Consider the following 25,551-nt stretch of genomic DNA (forward strand, 5'->3'; position numbering starts at 1 on the left):
CAAAGGCTCATTGTGCCATCCTGTCTTGGAGGCAACCATTTCTCAGTGTGCCACAAATTTGCCAAAGGCATTCCTTGAGGATCAAGACCTTTCCCTGTGTGATTTATTGTGGGCACATATGCCCCCACTGCTCAGACACCATATCCTTTTAGATAAAGATTGCTGACAGCCTTAGGTGTCCTGGTCTTTGCCAATCCAAGAGTACAAAACATGTGAAACCCGAATTAAAAAACCTGGCCTTTCAACTCAAAGCTTTACTTTAAGTTTTATTCCCATTAAAATGACAAGATAAAAGCTTTGATTTAATCCCAAGATTTTTTTTTTTTTCCCCCTCAGTTACTGCAAAAAGAAAACTGCTATTCAGCTGCTACTTAGCAGTAGGATCCAGCATAACATACACAGAGATCATTTTAAGTCCAGGTCTGAAATTAATCAACCCAACTGACTGGAAGTCTTCCATCTAATACCCACTAAGGCTAACCACCACCACAACACAAGATGTTAAAATTGCAGGCACGCTTCCAGTACTATTTTAATACAGCCTTTACCAAGTGCCATCACAGAATTCTTCTGAGTGCATCCAATTAAACTCCAGGTTAGGTAACTTGCTATTTGTAAATCCATTAGAAATATACTCAGGCAAGTAATATTAAAAGCATGTCTGCTTATCAGTGTTTTTAAGCATCCTAAATGCAGTTTATGTTTTCCCAAACTGCCAATTCTTAACGCCAAGTTTGTTTATTCTACACAATCAAACCTGTTGAAAACAGTAAGAACCACACAATGAGGTGGGTGGAAAGGGGGGGCAAACTGAAATTTTCTGTGTGTTAAAGCTGGGTTACAATGAAGTACAAGTCACAAAACAGCAAGCCAAAACTAGCAGACCCAACTAATCTCTTTATTTCAAACATATCCCCTAGCATTTTAAGGCTTGACACTGTGTAATATTTAGTTTCTTTCTCATTCATTCCCCAAGGGCATTCAACGTGTTTCTGCAAATTGAGGCGTTACCATCCCTTCCCTTAAGGAATGTATTCAAGTCAGTACCTGAGCAGTTGCAACATGTTTTAACATCAGAGGGATGCCACATGCACTGCCGGCCCGGAGCTTAGTGTTCAACCAACTGTATCTACACAGCAAATCATCCTGGGTCAGGTTGAAACGGCTTGTTCCAAACCAGAACAGTTATTTAGCAGGCAGCAATCTAGCTTGCTCCCTGCTATACCCACATTCAGAAAAACATCCGCTTCGTAATTCTGAAAGCATACTGAGTTATGGTAGCAATATTTCAAAAGAAAAGCACTGTGACTCTGGAAAGTTTGTCTCTCTCACTTTATCTAGCATTTATGGACATGTTCCATATGCTGCTTCCTCTGGGAACAAACTGCAGCTTCTATTCCTCTTCCTCCCACATGAAGCACTCAGTGTACCTACATTTCTTCCATGCAGTCACTGTTCCTCATTTGTCTGGGAATAGTAGCCATCTTCTCCTCCCTCACTCACTACACTGTATGCAACTTAAAACTACAGACATCATTAAGGTCTTGCACAAAGTTTACCAGTAACAAAGGCTCCTCTGCATCAGATCCCTGTATTTCTTTAACAGTACAGTAATAACATTTTTCCTGTGCTCAAAATGTATCCCTTTTAACTCTATCACCCCCTTCCCTCTATGTAGCATTTCTAACACTTGCTAGGTGGTGCCAAAATTTAGAGACAACTGACTACATGTGGTCTTGGCAAGCCTTGGTACAGCATTACATGAAATAACCTCACTTGTTTTCTTGTCTTAAACCTTTCATGTGTATACTGTAGTCCTGCTTGCTTGTCAGACTGCTGCCTGACCTGAACACATTTTATCCCTTTTCCTACTAAGCAGTCTTTCATATTTTGTATGGTTGCTGAAATTCACCTAGAAGTCCAGACATAACTGGACATATCTGAGTGTACAGAAGGCAGAGCAAGGGCCCTTGACCTTTAGCTACTGGTTCTTCCCATAGCATGGCTGTGGCCCATTGTGACCACATTCTCCAAGGCAATACATGAGCCCTGTTCCAGGGACAGCACTGACCCAGGACTGCTCTTAAGGAGCTGCACCCTGTCTGGGGGGGCAGAGAGAGAGAGTTCAGCCATGCAGACAACAAGCTCTGCTGTACCACTTACCCTCAGGGCTGGAAAGCAGGGGCTGGACCCATTTCATTTACTAGAACAGACCTAACACCTGAGACTAGAACTTAAAAAACTGACTTTATCTGGGAACTGAGCTTGCAGGGCTTCCTGAACAGATGCTGGTTTTCACCATACAGGGACCACTGAGGCTACTCATTAAATGGTATTATCTAGTTAAACAAGAACATACTGCTTTTGCTGGAGTTCCTTTTGTAAATGGTAAAATCAAAATTAACTCTCTATTATAAAGCTGTGAGAATACAAAAATAAAATGTATAAAGGAGTGCACATATTTTTACAAAAAACACACACGAGTGATAATCTTTTCCTGTCTTCTATACCACATCTTTTTTCTTTAGAAACTAAGATGAGTTGGTCAGTGACCATGTCTGTTTTCTGAATATCAGCATCCATTGTCCTTAATGAAGCATCTACAGGTGCCAACTGTAGATCTCACAGCTATTATTTTTACTATTTCTTAAATTCCATTTCAGACACTTTTTAACTGAAATTTCCTGTAGTCCTTGTGTAACAAAGGTTCAGGGCAGTCTGAGATCAAAACAACGGTTTTGCTACTTTGGTATAACTTTTCATCTGAATTTGCTGTAAAATAAATGTATCTGCCAAGTTCAATGTAGATTACTAGCTCCAATCTGGCATATGACTCCTACTGAATTAAGAGTGGCTTTCACTCTCTATGGAAACAAACTGTTTCTATATATAGGGGATATAGCTGGGATACAGTTCTAAAAAATTAGTGTTTCTTCTTTCTGGGCAAAAGGTATGTACAGAAAAAAAAAAAAAAAAAAAGAAAAGAAAAGAAAACACAAATCAAGAGCATTTACCCAAAACACAGCCTAGTGACTAGAAATACTTGAGGTGATAATGGTGCAGGATGAAGATCCCAGGGTGCAGATGGTAATATCTCCAGAAAAATCTGGGCATTACACCCTGATTAAAGTCAGTCTCCAAAGTCTGGCTTACAGGTTTTTGCTATGCACTATATGATGGCACAAAAGGAACATCGTGTACTTTAGAAACTGCCTGAAGTCAGATTTCTTCCAACACCACATATTGAATGAAATGACATACGTCTTCAATGAAAAATTAAGCTAAAAAAGGCAAATGATATAACAGATGAGCCATACAGCATCTTCTTGAATCTCCTGGGTGTATCTGTAGCTTTCACTAATGGCCTGACCACATATCTGAAGAAAGGTGTGGAGGTTCAAAAAACAGTGTGAAAGCTTATATATTTAAATACAAATCTGGTCATGTTCAGTATTAAAACTCACTTTTTAATGTTATACTTTGATTTGGTCTTTCTATCTAAGGACAAGTATTCCCACAGAACAGAGTAGGTTTAGATCAGATATTAGGAAGAAATTCTTTACTGTGAGGGTGAAGAGGCATTGGAACACATTGCCCAGAGTTGTGGATGCCCCGTGCCTGGAAGTGTTCAAGGCCAGTTTGGGTGGGGCTCTGAACAGCCTGGTCTAGTGGGAAGTGTCTCTGCCCATGGCAGAGGGGTTGGAACGAGATGATCTTTAGGGCGCCTCCAACTCAAACTATTCTGTGATTCTATGATTAAAGCAAACTCCAGGGCCTGCAATGGAGCCCCCCCAAGGCAGTTCTTGAGGTCAGTGTGAAGCCCTGTTCCCAGGGATTTAACCATGCACAGGGTGCAAATGGAAACTTTGTATACTCTTCAAAAGCCCAGCCAAGCAATCTGCAATCTTACCCTATAAACACAGACCACTGGAAACTGCTGAAAACATAAGAAATCTTCTCACATAGAAAAAAATTACCTTTTTCTAAATTTGGTGATGGGAAAAAAATCAAATGGTATATGGATCCAAGCACCTCAAATAGAGCAATTTTTTCCTCTCATTTCCATTATTCATAAAATTACTTTCCTTGATTTAAAGAGCACTACAAAATCACCGGCAAGTCACTCATACTCTTAGAAGTAAGAGAGAAAGTAACTGAAGGCCTTTATGAGAAGCTCTGACAAACAAATCCTCATTGCTCAAGAGGACAGAAAACAAATATCCTGCATTTGCTCAGGAGAACGGGTGACTGACAACAGTGCATGTGCTCCATCCAGCACCTGCACACAGCCCACATCCCTGCTGGACCCTGGAGTGGAGCACTGCCAGCACGGCAGTGGGTGCAGGAAGGACAGGGAGACAGGGAAGAACCTGGGTCACCCATTGGACCACCAATGTCCACCAAGATGCTGCAGTGGGTATCCCAGTCCTATGGGGCATCTCCCATGCTTCTTGGGGGAGTCCATGCACTATACCTGCAGTTCTGCATCACAAATCTTAACTAGCTTGGACTAAGAGGTGCAAAGATCCTCTGTCAAGACAGAAAAACAAAAGAAACAATTCTAACCTGCTGTTAAGAGAAGGCAGGCTGCCAGTTCTGCTGAAGGGAGAGACTCCCTGCCTGCTGGCGGCTGAGTCACAGCCCAGCTCCTCGCCCAGCCCTTCACAGCTTCAGCAATTTTCTGAAGTCTTGAAGCTGGTACGTACTTGCAATTTAAAAAAATCACTTATGCCTGGAGGGGAGGTAATTATGGCCTGCTACTCCTGTCCTGTCACCTGGAACTGGACAGTGACACCTCCCCGTCTCGTGTACCACTGACTGTAGAGATCATGTTGGACTCATATAGCTTGTGTTCTCTATGGTGCATCCAGAGAAGGCCTCTCAGCCTTGGTGCCAAGGCTGTGAGCCAAGGCTGTCCTCTGGGAGCTGCTGGTGCTCTGGCCTCTGGCCCACAGCTGAGCTATGGCCCCTGCAGTGGTGCAGCCAACCTGTGGGCAACACACGTGCCAGGTCCAGCCTCACCACATGCCCAGGGAGGTCCCAGTGACGAGGGCTGGGGCTGCCCTGCAGCACCCCTGGCTGCCCCACTCGTGACTGAGGCAGTGGAACTGGCCCTGGCTGCCAGACCCTGCCCTGATGGACCTCTTTAGGGAGCTCCCGTGGCTGTGCCCTGGCATGGGTAAGCACATGCTCTCCATCCAACATCCAGCTTACTGTGGCTCAGCACAACTGCAATTTTAGATACAAGCCTGGGTATTGGAGCCTTCTGGGTTGTACTGTCATAGCACTAAATGTCATGCCCTTAAAATTAGGTCTGAGCCCAGTTAAATCCCTTCCAGGACTGGAAGTCATGTCCTACCTGAAGAGCCCCATCCCCCATCTGCAGAGTTGATATTCCTCCCAGCCCAGGGTGCTTCTGTACAGACAAGTATCTCCAGTGAGCACAGCACACCTGGTGCAGGGGCTGCCACTCTGCAACACAGCTGACAGATGTGCCCCCACGGGGGTACTCCACAGCGGCAGCACCACGGTCCCACCCCACTCCAGATGTGCCCAAGCAGGCACATCTGATCATCCACCCTGGTGGAGCACACCAGCTGGTAGCATCCACAGGATGCTCAGACCAGCTCCTGACACCACCTGTGATCCACAAATTGGGAGCTAATAAAACAGACAAACAGAGCAAATGGAGAATCACTGCCAGAACTGTGCAGATTTTTTAGTGTTTAACCTACTTACTGCTCAGAAGACAAACCAAGCTTTAAAAGAGGTCTCTGGAGTAAAACAATACAGTTAAAAATATCAGATGACTGTTTGGGAAGATCATTCCTCTCTTGTGAGCAAGAGCTGGAAATTATTAGCTCTGTTTTAACGGTACAAAACAGAAAAGGAAAGAAACACAGAAACTCACTGAAATCAGTGGAAGAATCTGAAATGGAATCCAAAAACCTGTAACTTCTCACAGCAAAGCCACATTAGATAAGGTTGGTAAACATTCCTGAGAAGGACACAATCCTTAGGTGAAGTTATGTTTACAGAAGGAAGTTAAGCTCAATGGAAACCGGCACAGAAGCACACAAAATGGGGACTCTGCTCTTCAGCCACTGAATCACTTGCTTTGTGCAACACACTCGAGTCAAAGGTGCCTGTTCTTCCCTGCTGAAACACTGTGAATGAAACTCATGGAGTAATGCCAGGAACACTGTTCCAGCACAGCAATTCAGTCATATCCCAAGGTATTAACATTTGCACAGCCAGAGGACAGGATTTGAGTTTTTCTTTATTTAATAACTGAACCGTACCACAATTACCAGTTGCTTGAGCAGTAAAGGCTACACTGCTCTATGTAAGAGACAAGGATCTGAAGAAGCTTGGGAAATATTTTCCATTATTCAATCTCATTATGCTCCTTCCTTTTTTTTTCTCTTTCCAATCTCTCTGCATCTTTCATATTGTTTATTTTATCAAATACTTGCCTGTGCTATGTTCATTCCTTTGGCTGCTCTGTCCTGGGTAAAACACCCTTGTCTTTTGCCATTTCCTTTTGTCTTGCCAATGTTACTAAAAGAGACTTTCTTGCTGGCATGCACCTCCTCCCTGACCAGCTACCCAGAACAGAAGCATAGTCAGAAAACAACCTCATTGACTCCAGTGCAGCTTCATTTTACCACAAAATTATGCATTGCCACAGCCAGCTTCTCAGGGACTTTTAGCACTGTGTGTGATGCTCACAGCCTTTACACACAGCCTGTGAGGAAAAGGCTGCACTTGTCTCCCATTTTACTTTAATGTCCTAATCCCCATAAGGATCACATGTATGTTGTGTCTGCCTAGACTTCCTTCTGTGGTGGGCCAAGTGGTCCCACGAAAGGAAATCCAAGAACAAAATAATCTGCTCTAGGCTCTGTTTGCTTGATGTGCATGAAAAAACACCGAATTTGCCTTTACTGGGGACACTCCTTCAAATTATACCAACGAAATCATGTACTCTTAAACTTCCTTATGATATGCTCCAGGGCATACAGTACAAACTACACGTGCTATGATAAACCCAGAAAGCTTTGTGCAGTCAAGGACAGATCAGTACACACTAATTAGCCCAGCAGGCAGAATACTCTCCCACATGATCCTCTAAGACACAAACCTTCTTAGTCAATTCAGGAACCAAAAAAATACACAGTAAGGAAGATATGTCACCAACCAAGAGGGAACAGCGAGCACATCAATGATTAAATCTTGTTCCTCTGATAAGCTTGATGCCAAAGTCAGCTTTGTCAAGAGAAACCTGTTCTCACTTAGAATCCAGAATTAGAAATCCTCCCCTGTCAGTAGACATCTTCAGCTGTATTTCAGATTAATATCCTGTACCCTTTAGCCTCTAGTCGCAGCCACCAGTGACTCTATAGTGTCTGCTTAACTTTGTAAGAGTATGGTCACCAAAGCACAAATCCCTTCTCAGGCTGAGAACACTTGAGCCAGCTGGTCACATTTTCCATGAAAATACCCTTTTACAGGAAATGCATCTCAGAGTAGATCTGGGCTCCACACATGAACACTGAAGAAGCTCTACACTCCAAAGGTAAAGTCACACAAGGAAGAAGACAGATCTCAGACATATCCCAGATCATACAGTAGTTGACTGTTTCACCAGCAGTGCAGTTTTGGACTTTGGTGGTCAGTTCTGCCTCTACCCCAACTACACTTAAACATCAGTATGACAAAAAGGGACTGTGGAGAAGACTGAATTCTGGAAACATCCTTCCTAGCAGCTTGAACATGCCCCATTAAATACATACAGTATTCCTGGAAATACTTCTCTGAGGAAGGAGGGACATGCAAAGGTTAATGAGGCATCCTTTGGCTGCAAAGAGCAGGAAATCACTGAGGAAGAGTCAGTGTCATCCCCACAGCTGCAGCGCTATTACAACATAAACCAGAGAGCCCTCTCTCTTTGTACATTAAAATGCTCTAATTAACATTTTCCAAGGGAGCAAACAGAGTACTTGCCTGTATTTATGAATGATGGCATTAAATAATCTTCCATCGCGCCAGCAGGTAGTGAAATTTTCACAATGTATTCCAGCATAACCCTCTGTTGTTTGCTGCGACCACAGGAGCAATCTCTCTTTAGCAGACATATCCTCTGACTCCCCAGTAACATGGATATCAGATATCTAAAACACAGTTAATGTAAAAACTACAGTTACATCTAATCCATAATATGTATTATTATTATGATAATTTATTATATATAAATGCTATATAAGTATATATAAAATGCAATATGTTTTATATGTATATAGTCACACTTGTACAATAACCGTATTTATGTTATTCATAATTTATTTAGCTGTGAAATTCCTCTCTTAAAACAGGTTAATTTATAGCACATGCTCCGGAATTCAGTAACAAAACAGTCATTCTGAGTGAAAACTGACAATACTAGCTTTAAGGCAAAATTTTCTGAGGAGTATTTTAGGAATGACTAAAAGACTGAAAGATTATAAATAAAAATTTTGTCTGATCAAGAAGGTTCCGTTTTGTATTATTTAAGGATTATCAACTCCGTATCAGAGAAAGCAGGAAAGTACTGGGAATTTTACACTCAAATACTACTTTACAGTATATTAGATTATCTCCCAATGAAGTTCAGACAGTTTCCTTAGAAAATTACCACAGTATAAATATGATGCAGACATTTCCCGAATTTGTACACATATTGTTTGTACCTCATGCTACAGAAATTGTACTCACTGTAAATGTAAACTCTAAAAAGGAAGAAAAATAAGACATGCCTCGACAAAGAAAGTGCTATGGCATGTTGTCGTTTTTCTAAGTGACCGCCTTTTACCACTTATCCAAACAAGATATATAATATAAGGTTATTATGAACTACACAGGAACCCAGGTACCATAAGGACCTGAATACTGTAGCTCAGCTAATACAAAAAGCAGGCAGAGCTGCTTGGGCAGAGACAAGAGGGCTTGTGACAATGCCTCAGTTTGTGGGTAGACAACAAGCACCTCTGTGAGCTGCCCTGTAAGAGGCTGCTCCCCACGAGCACACACTCAGCACTGCAGGGAGACACAGGACTGCTCTGGCTCCAGAGCCAGCCTCAGCTCAGGGCAGGTTTGCCCACAAACAACTCTAAGTACTTGAGTTAGGTACAGAAGAGCCTTCAGTTGAGCTGTGCCAATTCCAGCAACCCTGTTTTAATGTACATCAGGCAGCTACATTCATGAGGTCAGATGGGATGGTCATAACAATGTCTCCTGGCCTCAGAATCTCTGCACACAAAGGTATCTTCTGTCTAGGCTCTGACAGGGGGAATTCCAACAGGCTAGGCTGGAAATTATGGGGTTTTCTCACACTAGAGCCACACAAAACACAGTGCCAAGAAGAAAGATATGTAGCTTGACTACTGATGTTGTTATGTCACTGCCTAAGACAAGGTGCTGGGAAGCGCTAGGAAGCAGGGAACTAAAGGAAGAGCCTTAAATATGTCAGGGCAATAGAGCTTACTGCAATTTCTGCTTTATCATCTCTCATACTTTCAGGGGATTATGAGCATTTACACCTATACAGTAAATTGTAAATAAATTTAATATAAGGAAAAAAATTTACATTATTTTCTATTCAAGTGACCACAAAATCACAAGCTGTGAATGCAGTTCTTCAGATACTTATCACAGGCCATTGTATCTGCTGGATCTAGGTAAGGGGAAAATACAAACACCAAGGCTAAAATGAAAAAGTTTTAACTGTTCAACTAGCCCCTAAATAACCTCTGAATATCTGACAGCATTTTTGCATCCTATTGTCTCCAGCTTCAGCAGATTTTAAAGAAAGATCAAACAGAAAGAAAAAAAAACCCTTTTTTGTGTTCAAAACACAGTAGACAACACATGCAGTTTGATCATTTGTAAGTTTCTAGGTATCAAAATCCTGCAAAGAGTATTTACTGAATGAAATATAGATGGGATGAGTTGTGTATGTAAAGACAACAGAAAATACAACGTGGCAGAAGACCAACTTGTAACCACTGAAAATTTTCTTGTAAAAATCCAGGGAACTCAGATGCAGTGTAAGACTTTTTTCCTGTGGGTTAGCTTTATTGTTTGGTATTTCAAAGCAAGAAAGCAAACTAAATGTTTTTTCAGTAGCTTTAGTTTCTATTCATTGCAGAACAACCAGATCACAATATAAATGAAGTCAACCATTTACTGCTTATCTGGACAGCGCTTCTGAAAGAGATGATGTCATCTGGAAGTGCCAGATGTCTAGCATAAGAAAAAAAAAAAAAAAAAAAAACAAAAAACCAAACAAACCCAAACCTATATTTTTTGTCTGTCATTTTCAGAAAGTCCTCTGTGTGTAATCCTTAATTATCAGATTTTTTTAATATATTCTAGCATGAGCAAGGTAACAATGCGATTTGCTAATAGCCCTTCCTTACTTCTAAGCTCAAACCTTTAGGCTCCTTCATGGTTAATTGAGCAGGGATGGCTATGTACACTTCAGACTGCTGAGAGTGCAAACACAGCATGTTTGAGTGCACATTAGATTCCTCTGGAAACAAGTAATTTCATACATCAAGGTAACATCTGAAGACTGTACTTGTACCTGTTGTTAGATATAAACAACATTTTAGCCATGGACACAAACACAAGGAGAACTTTTATTCTGAATATGACCACTAGGGAAGCTCACAGCTGAAATTTTGGATGGCTAAAATGTTAATTCAGTTTACTACATGAAAATCAACAGGTTTTTGATGCAAAATCTTCCAAGCACCCTAGTTAGCCATCTGAAGAAAAGGAATAGGCTTTTCATCATTCATGGAGGTAGCCCATTTCACCACAGGTTAAGGAACATTAACATCAGCCTGAGACCTAAAACAGCCTGAGCACTTCTGTTCTCTAAATAAAGTATTTCAGCTTTCAAGGCTAACATTCCAGACTTTTTCATAGACAGTGAATTAGTATTTTAAAAGTATAAAAATACACTAAGTGAAATGGTGGGTCAAATGGTTATATTTAATATACTTAAAAATATGGGCTCTAGTTTGCAAGATGCCCTATTAACTTGAAACTTATTAACAAGTAAAATACTACCATAACAAAATAAGGTGAAAGGGAGAGGGAGAGAGCACACCTTTCCTTTGATAATCCCATAAGGGCAGTACAGATACTTTTCCACCAACTGTGCATTATTGTCAGTATTTCTAACATCATTTCCCATAGGAGAAAAACAGAAGGGCTATTAAACTAAGAATACTAGAACAGAAAGTAAGTTAAGGGAAAATCAAATCTTCTACTCATAAAATTTAGTCCTTCCAAGCAAAGTTTGCGTGAACATTTCGTATCCCACACACCTATCATTTACTCACTATAAACTGCTTAACTAGAGCACATTTGTTCCTTAAGCATGGAAAGAATGAATTACAGCATTTGCATGAGCTTGAACAGTTGTTTGCCAGAGACACAGTTCTATAAATTATCTCAAAGCCTGTGAATTAAAAGTTATGCAAGAAAAAGTAACAGAGGTAATTCTCTAAACAGGCCTTCTATTTCAGGATCAAGGTCTTAACTGGCACTAAATATTCTCTTGCTTATAACTGGGAGAATGCATTCACGTCTGCTACTGCACATGCTTTTTCTCAGCCTGTAAATTCCCACTGCATCACACAGTATACAAAATCCAAACACTGAAAAGCCTCGAGCTCTTTCCTTGCACTGATTTTAGTGATGCAGTTTGGAGCCCAAAGAGCAGAGCAGTGGAGAAGACTTTCTAAGAGATCAACAGTGGTGCTGGATTTCTGTGATTCATTTTCACACTGCAAACAGAAGAAGAGTAAGACTCATACAGATAGTAAGAAGTCTTCCCTCTGATACCATCTTATCCTAAATGTTTTGAACCAAGTCTAAACTTGACATAATGTACTAAACTGCACTAAAGTATATAATGGGCTAGAGATGCATGATTGTGGTGGTGTATTGTCTCCCTCCCAGGCCACACTATGATCTGAGAAATGCTTATTAGGCCTCAGCAGAGAGTAACAAACTTTTCTCCCAAAGCTATTAATGAGTAGCCAGGAGCAACGCTTCAGTAGATGCCTCTAAGGCAAGTTCTGTAATCAGGAAAACAGAGGTAATGAAGTAGCACATATTTGAATACAAAATCATAATTTTTTACATGCATAAGAAACTGTGCCACAGAAAGAAACTCAAAGGATATGTTTCAATAGAGGGGGACCATACTGTTTCAGAGGGTAAGATGTCATGTCTCTGTTACAGTGCAAATTACCCAACTGTTCCAAAGAGTTTCCTCTGGTGCCTGCCTCAGTTTTAACAGCCAATGTGCTTTCAATTACCAGCCACATCTGAAGCACTGTGTAAGCTGAGAGTACATTACAGCATGGGTAAGTTGACAAGGTGAGGGAAGGCTACTGATCTCTGTAATTACAGCAAAGAAAACGGTAAAGCTGAGACTGCTAACTGCAAACCTTGTGTACTAGCTCAGGCCAGTAACTGGACCTTTGCAAACTTGTATAAATACCAGCTTCACTCAGTATAAAAAAGACAGAAATACAAGGCATTAAAATGCTTGCCTAGTTCTCAGAAACAATCAGAAGGAAATTGGTTATGACTTTGTACAGTAATTAAAGTCTGAAATCTAGATTTTCCTGCTTTTGTTTAGAGGTCAAACCTCAGTGTTCTTAAAATTCCTTACACTGAGAATCTTGGGTTGAGAAAGGGAGCTGAACTGAAAGCCAGACATTTCAGCAACTGAGACATTTAGCCTGACATGTCAGTAGGTTTCATATTCATGCAGTGTTTTATCAATATCAGTTGATGTGCATGCTCAACAGAAGTCTTCTTTTTTCTCCCTTCCTCTGTGGTAAAAAGAGGTATAGACCTGGTTGGAGTAGTAAGTGCAGCAATATTAGGAGCTGTATTACTTTCATTATACAGGAAAAAGCAGCCATGCTTAGCTGAACAGACAAAGCCTCACACCCTCTTACTCAGCAGTGACGTTTTGTACAAATCAAAGAACATTCCTAAGCTGTTCCTGAATTCCAGCTAAGATTAGGAGGGCAAAGATCTCCATGTGTATTAGGAGGTTATTTGTACTACTGTGTACTGTGTGTTGTAATTGGGTGTGTTATCTATGTTTAAAAACTAAGCTCGGAAAAAGTATTGTTTGATTTCTGTTAGAAAAGTAAATTATATAAGCAAAAGACATTTAATTAGTTCTTTGATGTAACAAGTACCCTTGGCATATGCCCATTCCCTCTGTTCACTCAACTGAAAGCTAATATGTCCCTGTTGAGCAAGGGGAACCAGTTTTGGACCAGATCTCGGTATCAGCATTTGACTCACATGTACAGATTTCAGTTGTCCTGAAGATGAGTGGGGCAAAACTGGAAATATGGATTGAATTGGTAAGCATGGTTACAAAAAATTTACTTTCCTTCAGATATTCTGCAACTAAGAATGTATTTTTTTTTCTTTTACTATAAAAATAAAATAATCCTACCCTCAGAGGAAGACGGAATTTCAATAATTAATATTAATAGGGCATCTAGGCAGTTTGGGAGGAAAGATCCTTTAAAAGAGGTGTAGAGTGCTATTAACATGATTAATGTTCTCTTGTTCTATTTCAAGCTGCCTACATAGCTCTATCATTCTTCAGTTCCTACTGGCCATAACTGAAGAGAATTAGAAATATTCCTTTCCTTGATACAAGACCCAAAGGAATTACAAGACCATGAAGAGCTGGTCACAAAATTTACTGCAAATACTGAATGCAAATTCCCTAAAATTCACTCCACCTTCTAGCAACATTTTAACATGAAAATCTCTTTCCTATATTAGGAAACAGATCAAACTACAGAGAGGAAAATAGCACAAGAATATATCAATATCCCTAAAGTATAGAGTTATTACATAGCCTTTGAAAAAGATCAAGTGTGATGTTCTGTCTTACAAATATATGTAGTATCATAGCATGGATAAAAGGTTTATACTCTGCAAAGTGAAGATATTTTGGTAATAGAAAAAATACTTATTCAAATAAGTACCGAATACTTATTCTAAGCTAACTTTTAAGGATAATGTACTGTATCAAAATATTTACCTTGCTCCTGTTCGGTGCAATGCTAAACAATGCCTTTTCTTTTGGCAAATGGGAAAGTACAGCATCAGGATAAAACCACTTTTGTTCAAGTAATGGATCACTTTTACTTTCAGAAAGAAAGGGATGCAACTTTCCAGATTTACTGCTTTTTGAAACATTTTCCATGATTCTGCAAGAAGTTATGTTTAACTCAGTTTCTTCATGTTGTCTGCCTAAAATATGGATAGCAGAATCCAAGGTAGTTCCTTTTCTATAACAAAGATCACTGGATTTCTTCAGAAATGCTAATTCTCTCCTGTTATCATCCTCTGAATATTTCCTTTTCCATGCACAATGTTTCTCTGAATTTCTCTTCTCTTCTTCCCTTAACCATGTGTCTGTTTCACCAGACTTGGCGAGCCTCTGATTATCACCATGAAAGCTCTCCTCACAAAGAGAATCACTCTTTGCTTCGGCAGAGAAAACTTTTGCTTTAGCAGTATCAGCTGACAGGTCTGTACTCACAGGCAGAGCATTACTAGCCACTGTCACTCTCCCGGGGAAGAAGTCGGCCAGTCCCACACCCCTGGGATGAATCCCGATGTCTTCTGAAATCTCCACTTCATACGGTCTTTTTTCTTCATTTTCTTTAACGTGCACTGAATCCGATCCCTCCTCAGTTGATTTCTTTCTCCTTTTTCTTCTGAAATATTTTCTTCCAGGGGAATGTTTATCTGGACTTAAGGGAGCTTTGGCAGGATCTAAACACTGTTCTTCCTTTTCAGCCCTCACACATCCACAGACATTCCCCATTTGGCTGTCTGTAACTCACAGCCACACAGTTTCATTCATTCCCGTGTATTTATATACACTTAAACTCTCCTCAGAAAGTTAAGAACTGCCATTTCCACCGTAATTTCTTCCAGACTTCACATCCACCCGCCTCAGTACGTAGCCATTTTGCTTATGAGAAATGCACACGCAATAAACGCTGTGGCTCGGTGCCCAGGCAGGGCCTGTGTCTGATTAGACACTGTGGCTTATTTCTGGCCACCAATCCTCTTAAAAAAACATCACTGTTCCAGCATTGGGCTGTAATGCTGATTGCCTTTCACAGAGATGACATAGCATTTATGAGCAATAGAAATTTCTCACATGTATTTTAACTCCCTGTTTCACTTAGTAACTTGAGCAAGATAAAGCAGAAAAATATGTAGCAACCTTTGAAACTATTAGCTACACTCCAAATCCAACAGCAAGCAGCACAGTAAATAGCAGGGATTTAGTCAGCAGATTTGTTTTGCACTTCATATGTTTTTATTACCTATCCAATGATCCACAAATGGAAAGATTAAACTACAGGATCAGAAATTGCTCTGACAGCTTGCTGGGGGTCAAGTTTTTATTTGTATGTGGAGTTTTCATAGCAGCTAATGTGATTTTTCACTGATTTGTCAGCTATAAATAACCTGCTGCTTCACTGCCGTCATAAAAGCACAACAGCTTGCTCAGGGCAGTGACACTGCGTACTGGGGCTGCAACTTTGAAGCCGAGTTAAACCTCCTGGCAGATAAAAGTGAAACAAATCATAAAAGCCAATCTATCTAGAAAACTGACCTTAGGATTATTGTTTATAAAAATGGAGCTTTATCCTCCTCCCATGCTTCTGTAAGGCATTTCTGTGTAGCTCTGAACGCAAGATCCAAGAAGCATCTAACTATACTTAAAACTAAGTAGAAGCATACACTTTTAAAGTGCAAGCAAGTCTAATCTTTAGTATACTTTGTTTGGAAAAATCTTTTTAACTTTCCTCTTTGTTTTTGTCATGGATATGGGAAGTCTACTAAAACCAGCATACTTTGCCAAGGACAGATGTGTATGGTTTCTCACTCTGAGAAAGAATTACAGAGCGACTTGCCAGGCATTATCAGGTGTTACCACTGAATTTCCCTTGTTTATTTGGAAAGGAATTGCAATAATGAGACCCAGAAGCTTTATCCCTAAAGGCCAGTTCGTCTCTCAAAAAATGTGAAGTATTCCACATTTTACTGACAGGATCTAGAATGAATAATACAACAAAGAACTAAGAGAGCCTCCAAAGAATTTCCAAGGATACAGTTGCTCACTGTTGACTACTGTCAGGGCACTGGGGTAAAATTTGACAGTAATGCTTGGAAAATTTTATACTGTAACACCACAGAATACTGTGACAGATGGGCAGTTATGAACAGACACAATGCTAACATGCTTCTTCTCGAAGTAGACGTTTATTCTATGACTACACTCTTTCATAGCCTCAATTTGTATTTGCATTTGTAGCATGCTCAACCTACAGGGGCACTTGTGACAATGCTCCTTTTACTCACAATAAAAAAGTTGTATTCTAGTCTGCTAAGAAAAATTACTTTAGAAAAGTGACTTTCAGCTAAGGCCAGAGGACTTACTGATTTAAAGCACACTTCCACATGGGTCTGTGTTGGGTCCTGACACAGCCCCCCTTAATTAACAGAAAAATACATTAAAAAAAAAAAATTTCTAAATGACATGCCTGTGTTTGTACAAAAAAAACCCCAGCTTTTACACCTAAATATGTACTTCTCTGTCTTCTCTCTCATCAGAAAAGATGATTCAGGACTTTAAAGTGCAATGGGCCAAGGCTGATTTCATTTGACACAGATATAGTTTCTGGTTTAACAACAAGATGCCTAGTAATAATATAAGGTTAAAGAGATCATAGTATAATAATCTTAAGATATACATAAAAATATATTATTTTGATAAAGCAGAAATTATGCAAAATATTAAAGACAAGTGTCCAGCATTTGAATGAACAACTGCAAATCTTCAGGCTGTCTAATTTAAAATGTGTTAAACTAACCTACCACATGTACACTGCTAACGCTGTTCTTCCTCTGCAAATTTCACAGGGGGCAAGAATTTCCTTAAAAATACTGCAAATTTAAATTTTCAATGCAAGTGCATTTTTAAATTAATACACATGGGTATCAAGCTTTCTAAACAGTATTATATTATTTTACTGTGCTTTACTGCAGTGTGATTTGATACACATTTCCTTTAAATTGTTTACATCTGTTTAACAGTCAGCATGATACCACCTTCTTTTAAACAGAAAATGTCCCTAAAGAACACTCTGTTATGTCCAAACACTTGTAGATTCAGTAGCACACTGACTGTCACAAAAATGTTAAATCATTTCTAATTCAAGATAGGCCAGAAGAAACACGTATTGTTATTTTATAGCTACCAATTACATTTCGTAATGCAATCAGTAATTCATAGAGTCCCTGATCTTGCAAATCCTCTTTCATTCATACCTTAAATTTTGATTATTTTTCTTAAGAATAACTCAATTTTTCAAAAAATCAGATGCCTCGGAAGTAAAATCAAAAAAAAAAAAAAAGAGACTGCAAAAATACAAGAGTCAGTTCAAAAACGCTGGTTACAGTATCAGTGTTCCCAGAAATCCTGCCCTACTTCTGCATATTCCAGGTCAATTTACTCGAATACACCTGGTGTAACTGCAGCTAGTCCTAGAAGAGTGAAAGGTCTGGAGGGGAAGCCGTATGAGGAATGGCTGAGGTCACTTGGGCTGTTCAGCCTGGAGAAGAGGGGACAGAGGGGAGACCCCATTGCAGTTACAGCTTCCCTGTGAGGGGAAGCACAGGGGCAGACACTGATCTCCTCTCTGTGGTGACCAGTGACAAGACCTGAGGGAAGGGCCTGAAGCTGTGGCAGCAGAGGATTAGGTTTAGAAAAAGGTTCTTCACCCAGAGGATGGTTGGGCACAGGAACGGGCTCCCCAAGGAAGTGGTCACAGCACCAAGCCTGACAGAGCTCAAAAAGTGTTTGGACAATGCTCTCAGGGCACATGGTGTGATTCCTGGGGTGTCCTGTGCAGGGTTAGGAGCTGGACTTGATGATCCTGAAGGGTCCCTTCCATCTCAGCATATTCTCTATGATTTATCCATTTCTAAGTATTAGCCAGAAATAAATGCATTCCAAATATACCTCTGCAGATGATTAGTAGCCTTTATGTCTTTTTGTCTTCCTAGAAATAGGTATTTTTGAGACTTACTAACCACTTTAACAATACTTACCAGCTATTCATGAGAAGGCTATCAGCTCTCTGCAATTCTTTCTGCTGTTCCTTTTGTTTTTCCCAAGAACCAAACAGTAACTTTATAGTCACTTTAACTTTCTAAGTCGCTTATGCTCTTGAACCAAAGAAAAGATCAAGGACAACAGAATTGATAAATGCATTTATATCAGTTGTTGGGGTTCTTTATATAAAAAACCCTAAGCAAAATAAGCAAAGATGATAAATTAAAATGCTAATAACTAAAGAAAAAATTACCCCTTTCAGCTAACTGAAATTTTATTAAGTCATAACTTTGGTCTCAGCAAGGAAAGAGACACAGTTAACAGGATTACACTGGAGATTCAGAAGAGGAAAACTGAAATTTCTTCTAAAATCTGTCAGCTACAGAATGGATAGATGATATTCTTTAGAATATCAAGAGACTACCTCTGAAGCCTGTGAGAATCACCACAACATAGTGACGACCACGCCAAGGTCTTTCTCTTGGACATCTGACTAATCTGACTAGACCTGAGTGGAAGTTCAGCACTGGTTTAAGCCAGAGATCCAGGTAATCAAAGCTGTTAAAAATACTACCGGGGATTGCTGTGTTTCTTTATTTTGGTATTGGGATTTTTGTTGGTATTCTTTTAAACAAAACCTGTAAAACATACAAATTTATACCCACCAATGCCGCAAAGTTTTATGGGGAGATTAACAACAGACTTTTTCTGGCACAAAACCCCTTAAGAAGCATAACCTAAATAAAGAATTAGACCAACACTTGTTTGCAATTTGATCTGTCTTAGAGGCTGCTTAATCACAAACAAGAGGTTAATCTTAAGACATGGAAAACAAACGATTAGCACTGGAACATGAAATAGCTCACACAGATTTGTACGGGTTTGCATTTAACCAGAGATTTCTGTAATTTGTCAGGCATGTCCGTGACTGGGAAATGCATTATGTTCTTAACGTGGGACAGGTGCATAACACATTATAGTGGCTATGTTGTTGAATATCTGTGTATTTGTTGGTCTGCAAAATGATGATACCATTCACCCTCTGTACACTGCTAATTTTTGCTTTATCATTCATCTCATATAGTTAGCAATTATTGTACAGAAGTTATTCCCCTTTGCCAATCAGACCATGCCAGGTATCTTTTATCAAAACCCTACTAGGAATACATTTTCAGGTGCTCCTGGATCTAAGATCCCTTTCCCCTCTTTTTAGTGTGTTTGCTCAACACAGCACAAGTAATGGAGCGTTTAGCACAAATGGGACGTGTCATTTCACGGTACTAAAACAGCATACCAGATAACCAGCAAGCATTTTGTTGCACAGCCCTAAGGTCACATGCAGAATAACAGAGAGATAAACATAAGTCAAAGAGAAAGTGAAAATTAAAGTTGCACAAGATAGAGAACAACGACAAAAACAAAGGCTTGCCAGCACAAACAAAAGGTTTGGAGCTGTTTGAGCGGTACTGGCAACTACTCCTCAAATTCTGAAAGAGATGTTCAACTACCAAGTCACAGTCACCAACAGGAGAGGTTTTATATCCAGTGAGTTGGCTTACAAAAATAGGAATTTGCTCCTTATTGGTGGTTTCATGGCATTAATGACTTTAGGCCTCTCTCACCCTTGCTGTGATTCAGGTGAGTCCCAGAAATTTCAAGAATTCTGCCCTCATTTTCTTACCCAAGACTTAAGAATTTTACTTTTTGTTTTTTTACAAATCACTGAAGAATTACAGAAGAAACAGCTAGGAGTTCAGCTGAGAAATAAAATATCACAAGTATACCCTAACAAATGCTGAAGGACAGGTAATGCTGCTGTATTGGCTAATGACAGACAATGTAGCTACAACGTGGAACACACTTTATTCTACAATCACATACAGTCACAGATGGGACAACTGGCCACATAGCTCCTTTTTTAAATCTCTGAGAAGACCAGACCTAAAACTGTTCTGGTTATTTTAAAGCAGAGGCAGAGCAAATTTCAGTCCTCGGGCTGCAAGGCACACAGCCCAGGCAGCACCAGGAATGGTTGCCAGGAGAACAGTGACTGAAGGCCAGACCCAGCTCTCCAGATTACACATGGCCACCTCAGGAAAGCAGGCAGCATGTCTACTGAATGGTGACCCCTGCCACGGGATATCCCTCTGTCTTCTGCACATCATTTACTGGAATGGGCTACCACAGCTGAGCTGCCTCCTCCTCTGGCCACCCTGTATGCAGGTCACAGCCTTACAAATCCACCTGCCTCACCCTTTCACCAACACTGGTAAATGTTTAACTGCTGATGCTGGACCAAATCAACAGTCTATAGACTGCTTGGGGGCAGATTAATCAAAAATTATTTTTTCTTAAAGGTTTATGGGGAGTCAGCAGCAAAAAGAAGTATTTGCTGGCTGGCAAGAGAAATGTAAAGAGGTTACACGTGCTGAAGGAGGCCTGAGAGAAAGTACCCATCTGGCTGGAGAGGGCTGGACAGTACTGTAATATATGGACAAAATCATCACTGACCAGAACCTTGGAAAGCAGCATCCTGCAGAGGTCTGACAGCAAAAAGCAGGGGAGAGTGGAAGGAAAAATGTTTAATGGCAGTTCCTGAGCTGCAAAATGATGATGAAACTGAAATAGAAAAAGTCAATTGAGTCATGACTTAAAATCTTCTGAAATTTTTTAAGGTCTGAGTTCACAAAGGCCTAATTTTAGCTAGATGGAAGTTCAAAGTTTTGCTTTGCTTCAGCGTGCTTTTTTCAACCAACTGCAAGTGATTTTAAACATTTAACATTTGTTAAAGAATGTTTGCAGTGGTTTGAAAAGAAATGATCACCAGTTTTCACAGCATTGTGATGACTTTATGAGGACAAATGCTGCTTTCATTTATAGTTGTTCATCTCCAATGTTGTCAGTGAAAATGTATTGGATGTTGAAGAAGGAGTCCATGAAAGTATTAATTTGGATATTTATACCTACAGCCTACGATTATACAAAATACTATAAACTGATTCAGCATGCTCTACAGGTGCCAGGAAAATAACTTATAACGTTATGACATTATGAAGCTGAATTTAAACTAAGCCACCTACTATTAAAATCATGTGAAATATGTACATTGAAAGCTTGCATAAATCCTAGTAGCATACATACATTGGGGTTTTTCAATACCCACAGAGTAAGTTATTTCCTTACATACTCAATTTAATAATCCACCAGATTTCTCATTCAAGCTTGTCAGTATCTCTTATGTAATTACTTGGGACACAGAAGAATGGATACTTTCTGGACTTGTGCAGCTGCAGAAGTCAGTGCTGTAACTCAGAATAAAATTTATATTTATCTAGTTATGGGTACCAATTCACAAAGCCATCACCATCTCTAGATGCAATTCAGATGCAAGAGAAACATAATCCTCAAATGTGTATTATCTTTTATTTTTTTTATCATGTCTTTCCACTAAATCATTCTAACAATCAGAGGGATTTTCTATTTTGAGGAAACAATATCCTCCAGATAAGGACCATGACTCAGAGAAACAATAAGCCACAAACAACAGCCAAAAAAATTCTCTGCCATCTTGACTATTTCCCAGATTGCAGTGTTATTAGAACACACATAATTGATATGTAGCAGAGCCAGTAATATCACACAGCAAACAGCTTCTTATGCTCACTGAGAAATTAACTATTTCTGCAAATGCTGGGAAAATTAAGGGGTAATTAAGGTTAAAACTCCACCACTTAGGTGTCTAGGTACTCATGTTTACACTCTGGCTAGGTTTTGAAGAGACCACTTTATGCAGTGGAGGCAGGATTTAGTTTCCTCAAAATGGGCTTCTGGAGCTCTTTGAGGTATCATGCAATATCCCAGCTGGCCTCCAGCTGCAGATACAGAAGATCATGAGTCTCTCACAGGTGTGGTGTCTCATCAGAGAAGTCCACACACATGTCCTGCGTACTCTAGCACACCTCAGATATCACTCAAATGCCACCTGTCTTCAGGAGACTGAATCAAAAGCCCTGGGGATCTGGCTAGTACAATCAACAGCAATGTTTCACACCCTGAAGCAGAGACATAAGAAAGTCAATTGACCACCTAGAATATTTGAGACACTTAAAGCTACCTGAGATATCCACATGGAGATGGCATATGCATCACAAGACCTAAGGAAACCTGCTTCCCACTGCATATGCTACTGGATATGAAGTGTCATCTCAGAACACACACAGCAACTATGCTGGACAAGGAATAGCTCCGTAGGTGCTCTAGGCGTCTCGTTCAAGGGATCTGAATTGCTCCATCAGCCTCACCCTCCATATTGCCTAGCCCTCCAGGCCTCAGATCCATTGCTAAACATGTTTACCATCATTTAAGAAGCAGTTTATCCTGCCTGATCTGCCTCTTCCCGGATGAGAGTGGGTTTCCCATAAGATCCATGTCATGCTTCTCATACTCACATGGGTGTCTCATAAATCTCCAACAGCACAGATGTTTATGTTTAGTCGAGTGGAGTGAACCTCTAGTAGCTAGTTAGTTGACTCACTGTCTAGGCTATATTAACTGTATAGACTAACCCTCTATCACTCTGATTATCAGATTAAAGGGACAACTTAGACAATTGCATAAGAACATCGCTCTCCATAAGCACCCAGATTTAGGTGTCTTAACTTCAAACTGAATCTAATCACAACTTTCCTGATAACTATAGGATTACTCCATGCATAAACACAATTATTATCACAAAGCTTTATCCCTTGGTGAAGATTCCACTGGTACACTTCTCCGTTCAGATTTTTCTCTCATTTTAAATCTAAGTGAAGAAATACAAAAAACCTGTAGTCTAAGCATGTACATTCTTCTGAACTTCACGTTCTGAGCCCAAAGCAGCCATATATGGGTGTCAATGACACCAAATTGCCATATTTTTCAAAGCAAGTGGCATAGTAGTAAATGTCATGCAAGCACAGGCTAGTGCAGGGTGTGTGTCTTATACCACTTTACAAACCTCTTTTGCATTCAGGGTAGGTATTGCAACCTACAGCCTAGTATTCAGGTTCAGAAACATAAAATACACATCAAGTAAAGGTTTAAGTTCCACTAACAGATTCTATTAGTAAGTTGTTAATAATCTTTATTTCTTAAAATAGAGCAATTTTCAATCACAGCCTAATCCCGTAGGTCATGATTAAATATGTTTACACCCAGCTTTTTTTTCTCTATATAACCATGTGGGAGCAAAGACTGATGTGACAAGGGGAGCTGAGGGAACTCCAGGCCCTCGCTAGTAGTTTCTCCTTTATTCTACATGCTGGTCTGGGCTAAGATGTGCATCCTGTTTATATCAGGGCCCTATTCATGTTTTTGCTCCTCATTAGGATTTGTAGAAGGGCACATTAGATCCTAGCAGCCTTTCTGGGGTTTTTTAAGAAATTTTTTTCAGTCATAAATCCAGTGTGGAACACTCCTAAGTGAACCATGTTTTTTCTGTGTGATCTTGCAAATTTCTGATCATTTAAAATGCCTGCACAGCAGGGAGTTTATCGTTAACAATGCTGCAGTCACTAAATGGGAATTATCTGTCATCTGAATTACATCATCTACAGCCAGGACCATTATGCAAGCCTCCTTTTGAGGAGCCATTTAACACCACACACTGTAAGGCTGCATTATACTGTACACAATCCCACCAGTGTACAACAACCAGAGTGCCACCTAGTGTGACCCACGCTACCATCGCTGGGGCTAGAAACAAATGCTGACATGGGAGGAGCTACTAGAAGAGGCTGAAAGCAGAGCTTCTTAAAATACAGCAGCAGAACCTGAATGAAAACAATATTTTAAACTTTTCAATATATTTTAATACACATCGAAAGAAGTCTGTAGAATAAAACAAGAAGGATATGTCCAAATGCTGGAAGGAATACATCAATTTCTGTCTTTAATGATGTTCAAAACAGAAGCTATTTTTCTATCACTCCACACACAGGAAATTAGCAAATAAAATCTCGAGATTCAGTTTACATCATGAAATAAGATACATCATCAAAACCTTCAGAAACACATTAGAGAAGAGATAAAATCTGTGGAGTCCTGTCTAAGTTGACATTCCTCACAACTATGCAAAAATCTGACCGAAAACATATTGTCAAGCAAAACCAGGCTTACCTGAAAGTGCAAAATTATGGTCCATATCAACCCCAAAGTCAGTTTGGGATTCCCATCTGTTATATCATCATTTCTGATGTTAACCAGTTTCACCTGCCATCACAGAAAGAAAATACAGGCAAAATTAAAATAAATACATCGCAAATACATATTGCATTACACAGGCATGATTGTAAAGGATGTACTACTCACTTCCTGAGCCTACTCTGCTGGGTTTTTTTAATTCTCAAAAGCAGAAAGGAATTGCATTCTGCCTGTAAGTGGCCTGCCAGGAATTGCCCTCTCCCACTCACACTGAGATGAAGAAATTTCTCAGCTGTCACCAGGCCAGCAGATCTGTTCCCCGTGCCAAATACCCTTTGCCTCGGCTCTTGTCAAAAGGGGAAGGCACAACAGAGCAGGGCAGGACAACATGAATATAATGATCTGTAGTTGCTCTATCAGTCCCAGGGCAGTACTGACACTGGGAAGTTATCGCTGCTGTTTTTCCACCCCATGCTTTCCTGTACTTGAGCAAGAATTCTGCAGCAGAAGAACTGGCCTGCTAAAACAGAGGTCTGGCTTGATAAAACTAGGAATTTAGTATCATGTTTAAGTAACCAATGGCTTAATAAAGACAACAATTATTATCGTTTCTGATGCTGTACTCATTCATAGTGCTATAAGCAAATGGTTAATAGATTAAAACAAGAGCTGCTATTACACTCCAATACACTCACACCCAGAGTTCAATAATTCCATTTTTTGGTCTGATTTTATTAACACATTTAATTTCTCTATATGTATTATGCATGCATTTAGTCTAGCAGTTAGAGATGACTAAGCTAAAAGACATTTTATGCTTACATTAGTAAAGTTAGATGCACACGCTTTTCAACATATACCCTGCTATCAACTGAACAAGCAAAGGCATGTCCTTCTTTTTATCTGCAGACATAATATTAACTATTTGGAGGGAGAAAAAAAGCCAAACTTCACTCCCTGCAATAAAGACAGTGTATTCCACAGCTTGTTGTTTGCTAATTTCTCAAGTCAGGCTTCAAAATTACCAATATATAGGATCTCTCTGCCCTACAATCACAATAAGCATTGTATTTGGAGGTTATACAGCCAACCTGAGCAAGTTACCTGCTACATACAGTTCAGAAACACCT

At 39.9% G+C, this 25,551-nt stretch overlaps 1 protein-coding gene across 20 annotated transcripts in view; it reads right to left on the reverse strand.

The window, feature by feature from the left end:
- The window catches only part of DST (dystonin), a 293,815-nt gene that overhangs the window by 157,803 nt on the left and 110,461 nt on the right, over window positions 1–25,551 (reverse strand). For 18 of the 20 annotated variants that reach the window (XM_042016274.1, XM_042016275.1, XM_042016296.1 and 15 more), the window contains 2 exons: window positions 24,398–24,490; window positions 8,008–8,174 (listed from right to left, as the gene is read on the reverse strand). In XM_042016274.1, the coding sequence (XP_041872208.1) occupies window positions 8,008–8,174; window positions 24,398–24,490 (260 nt within the window). The other 2 variants (XM_042016277.1, XM_042016278.1) reach the window with 2 other exon arrangements.

Source organism: Corvus kubaryi, unplaced genomic scaffold (genome assembly GCF_017639235.1).
Source record: "Corvus kubaryi isolate FWS band 111438036 unplaced genomic scaffold, C.kubaryi_AGA036_p1.0 split3-73, whole genome shotgun sequence".
In the NCBI taxonomy this organism is placed as follows: domain Eukaryota; kingdom Metazoa; phylum Chordata; class Aves; order Passeriformes; family Corvidae; genus Corvus; species Corvus kubaryi.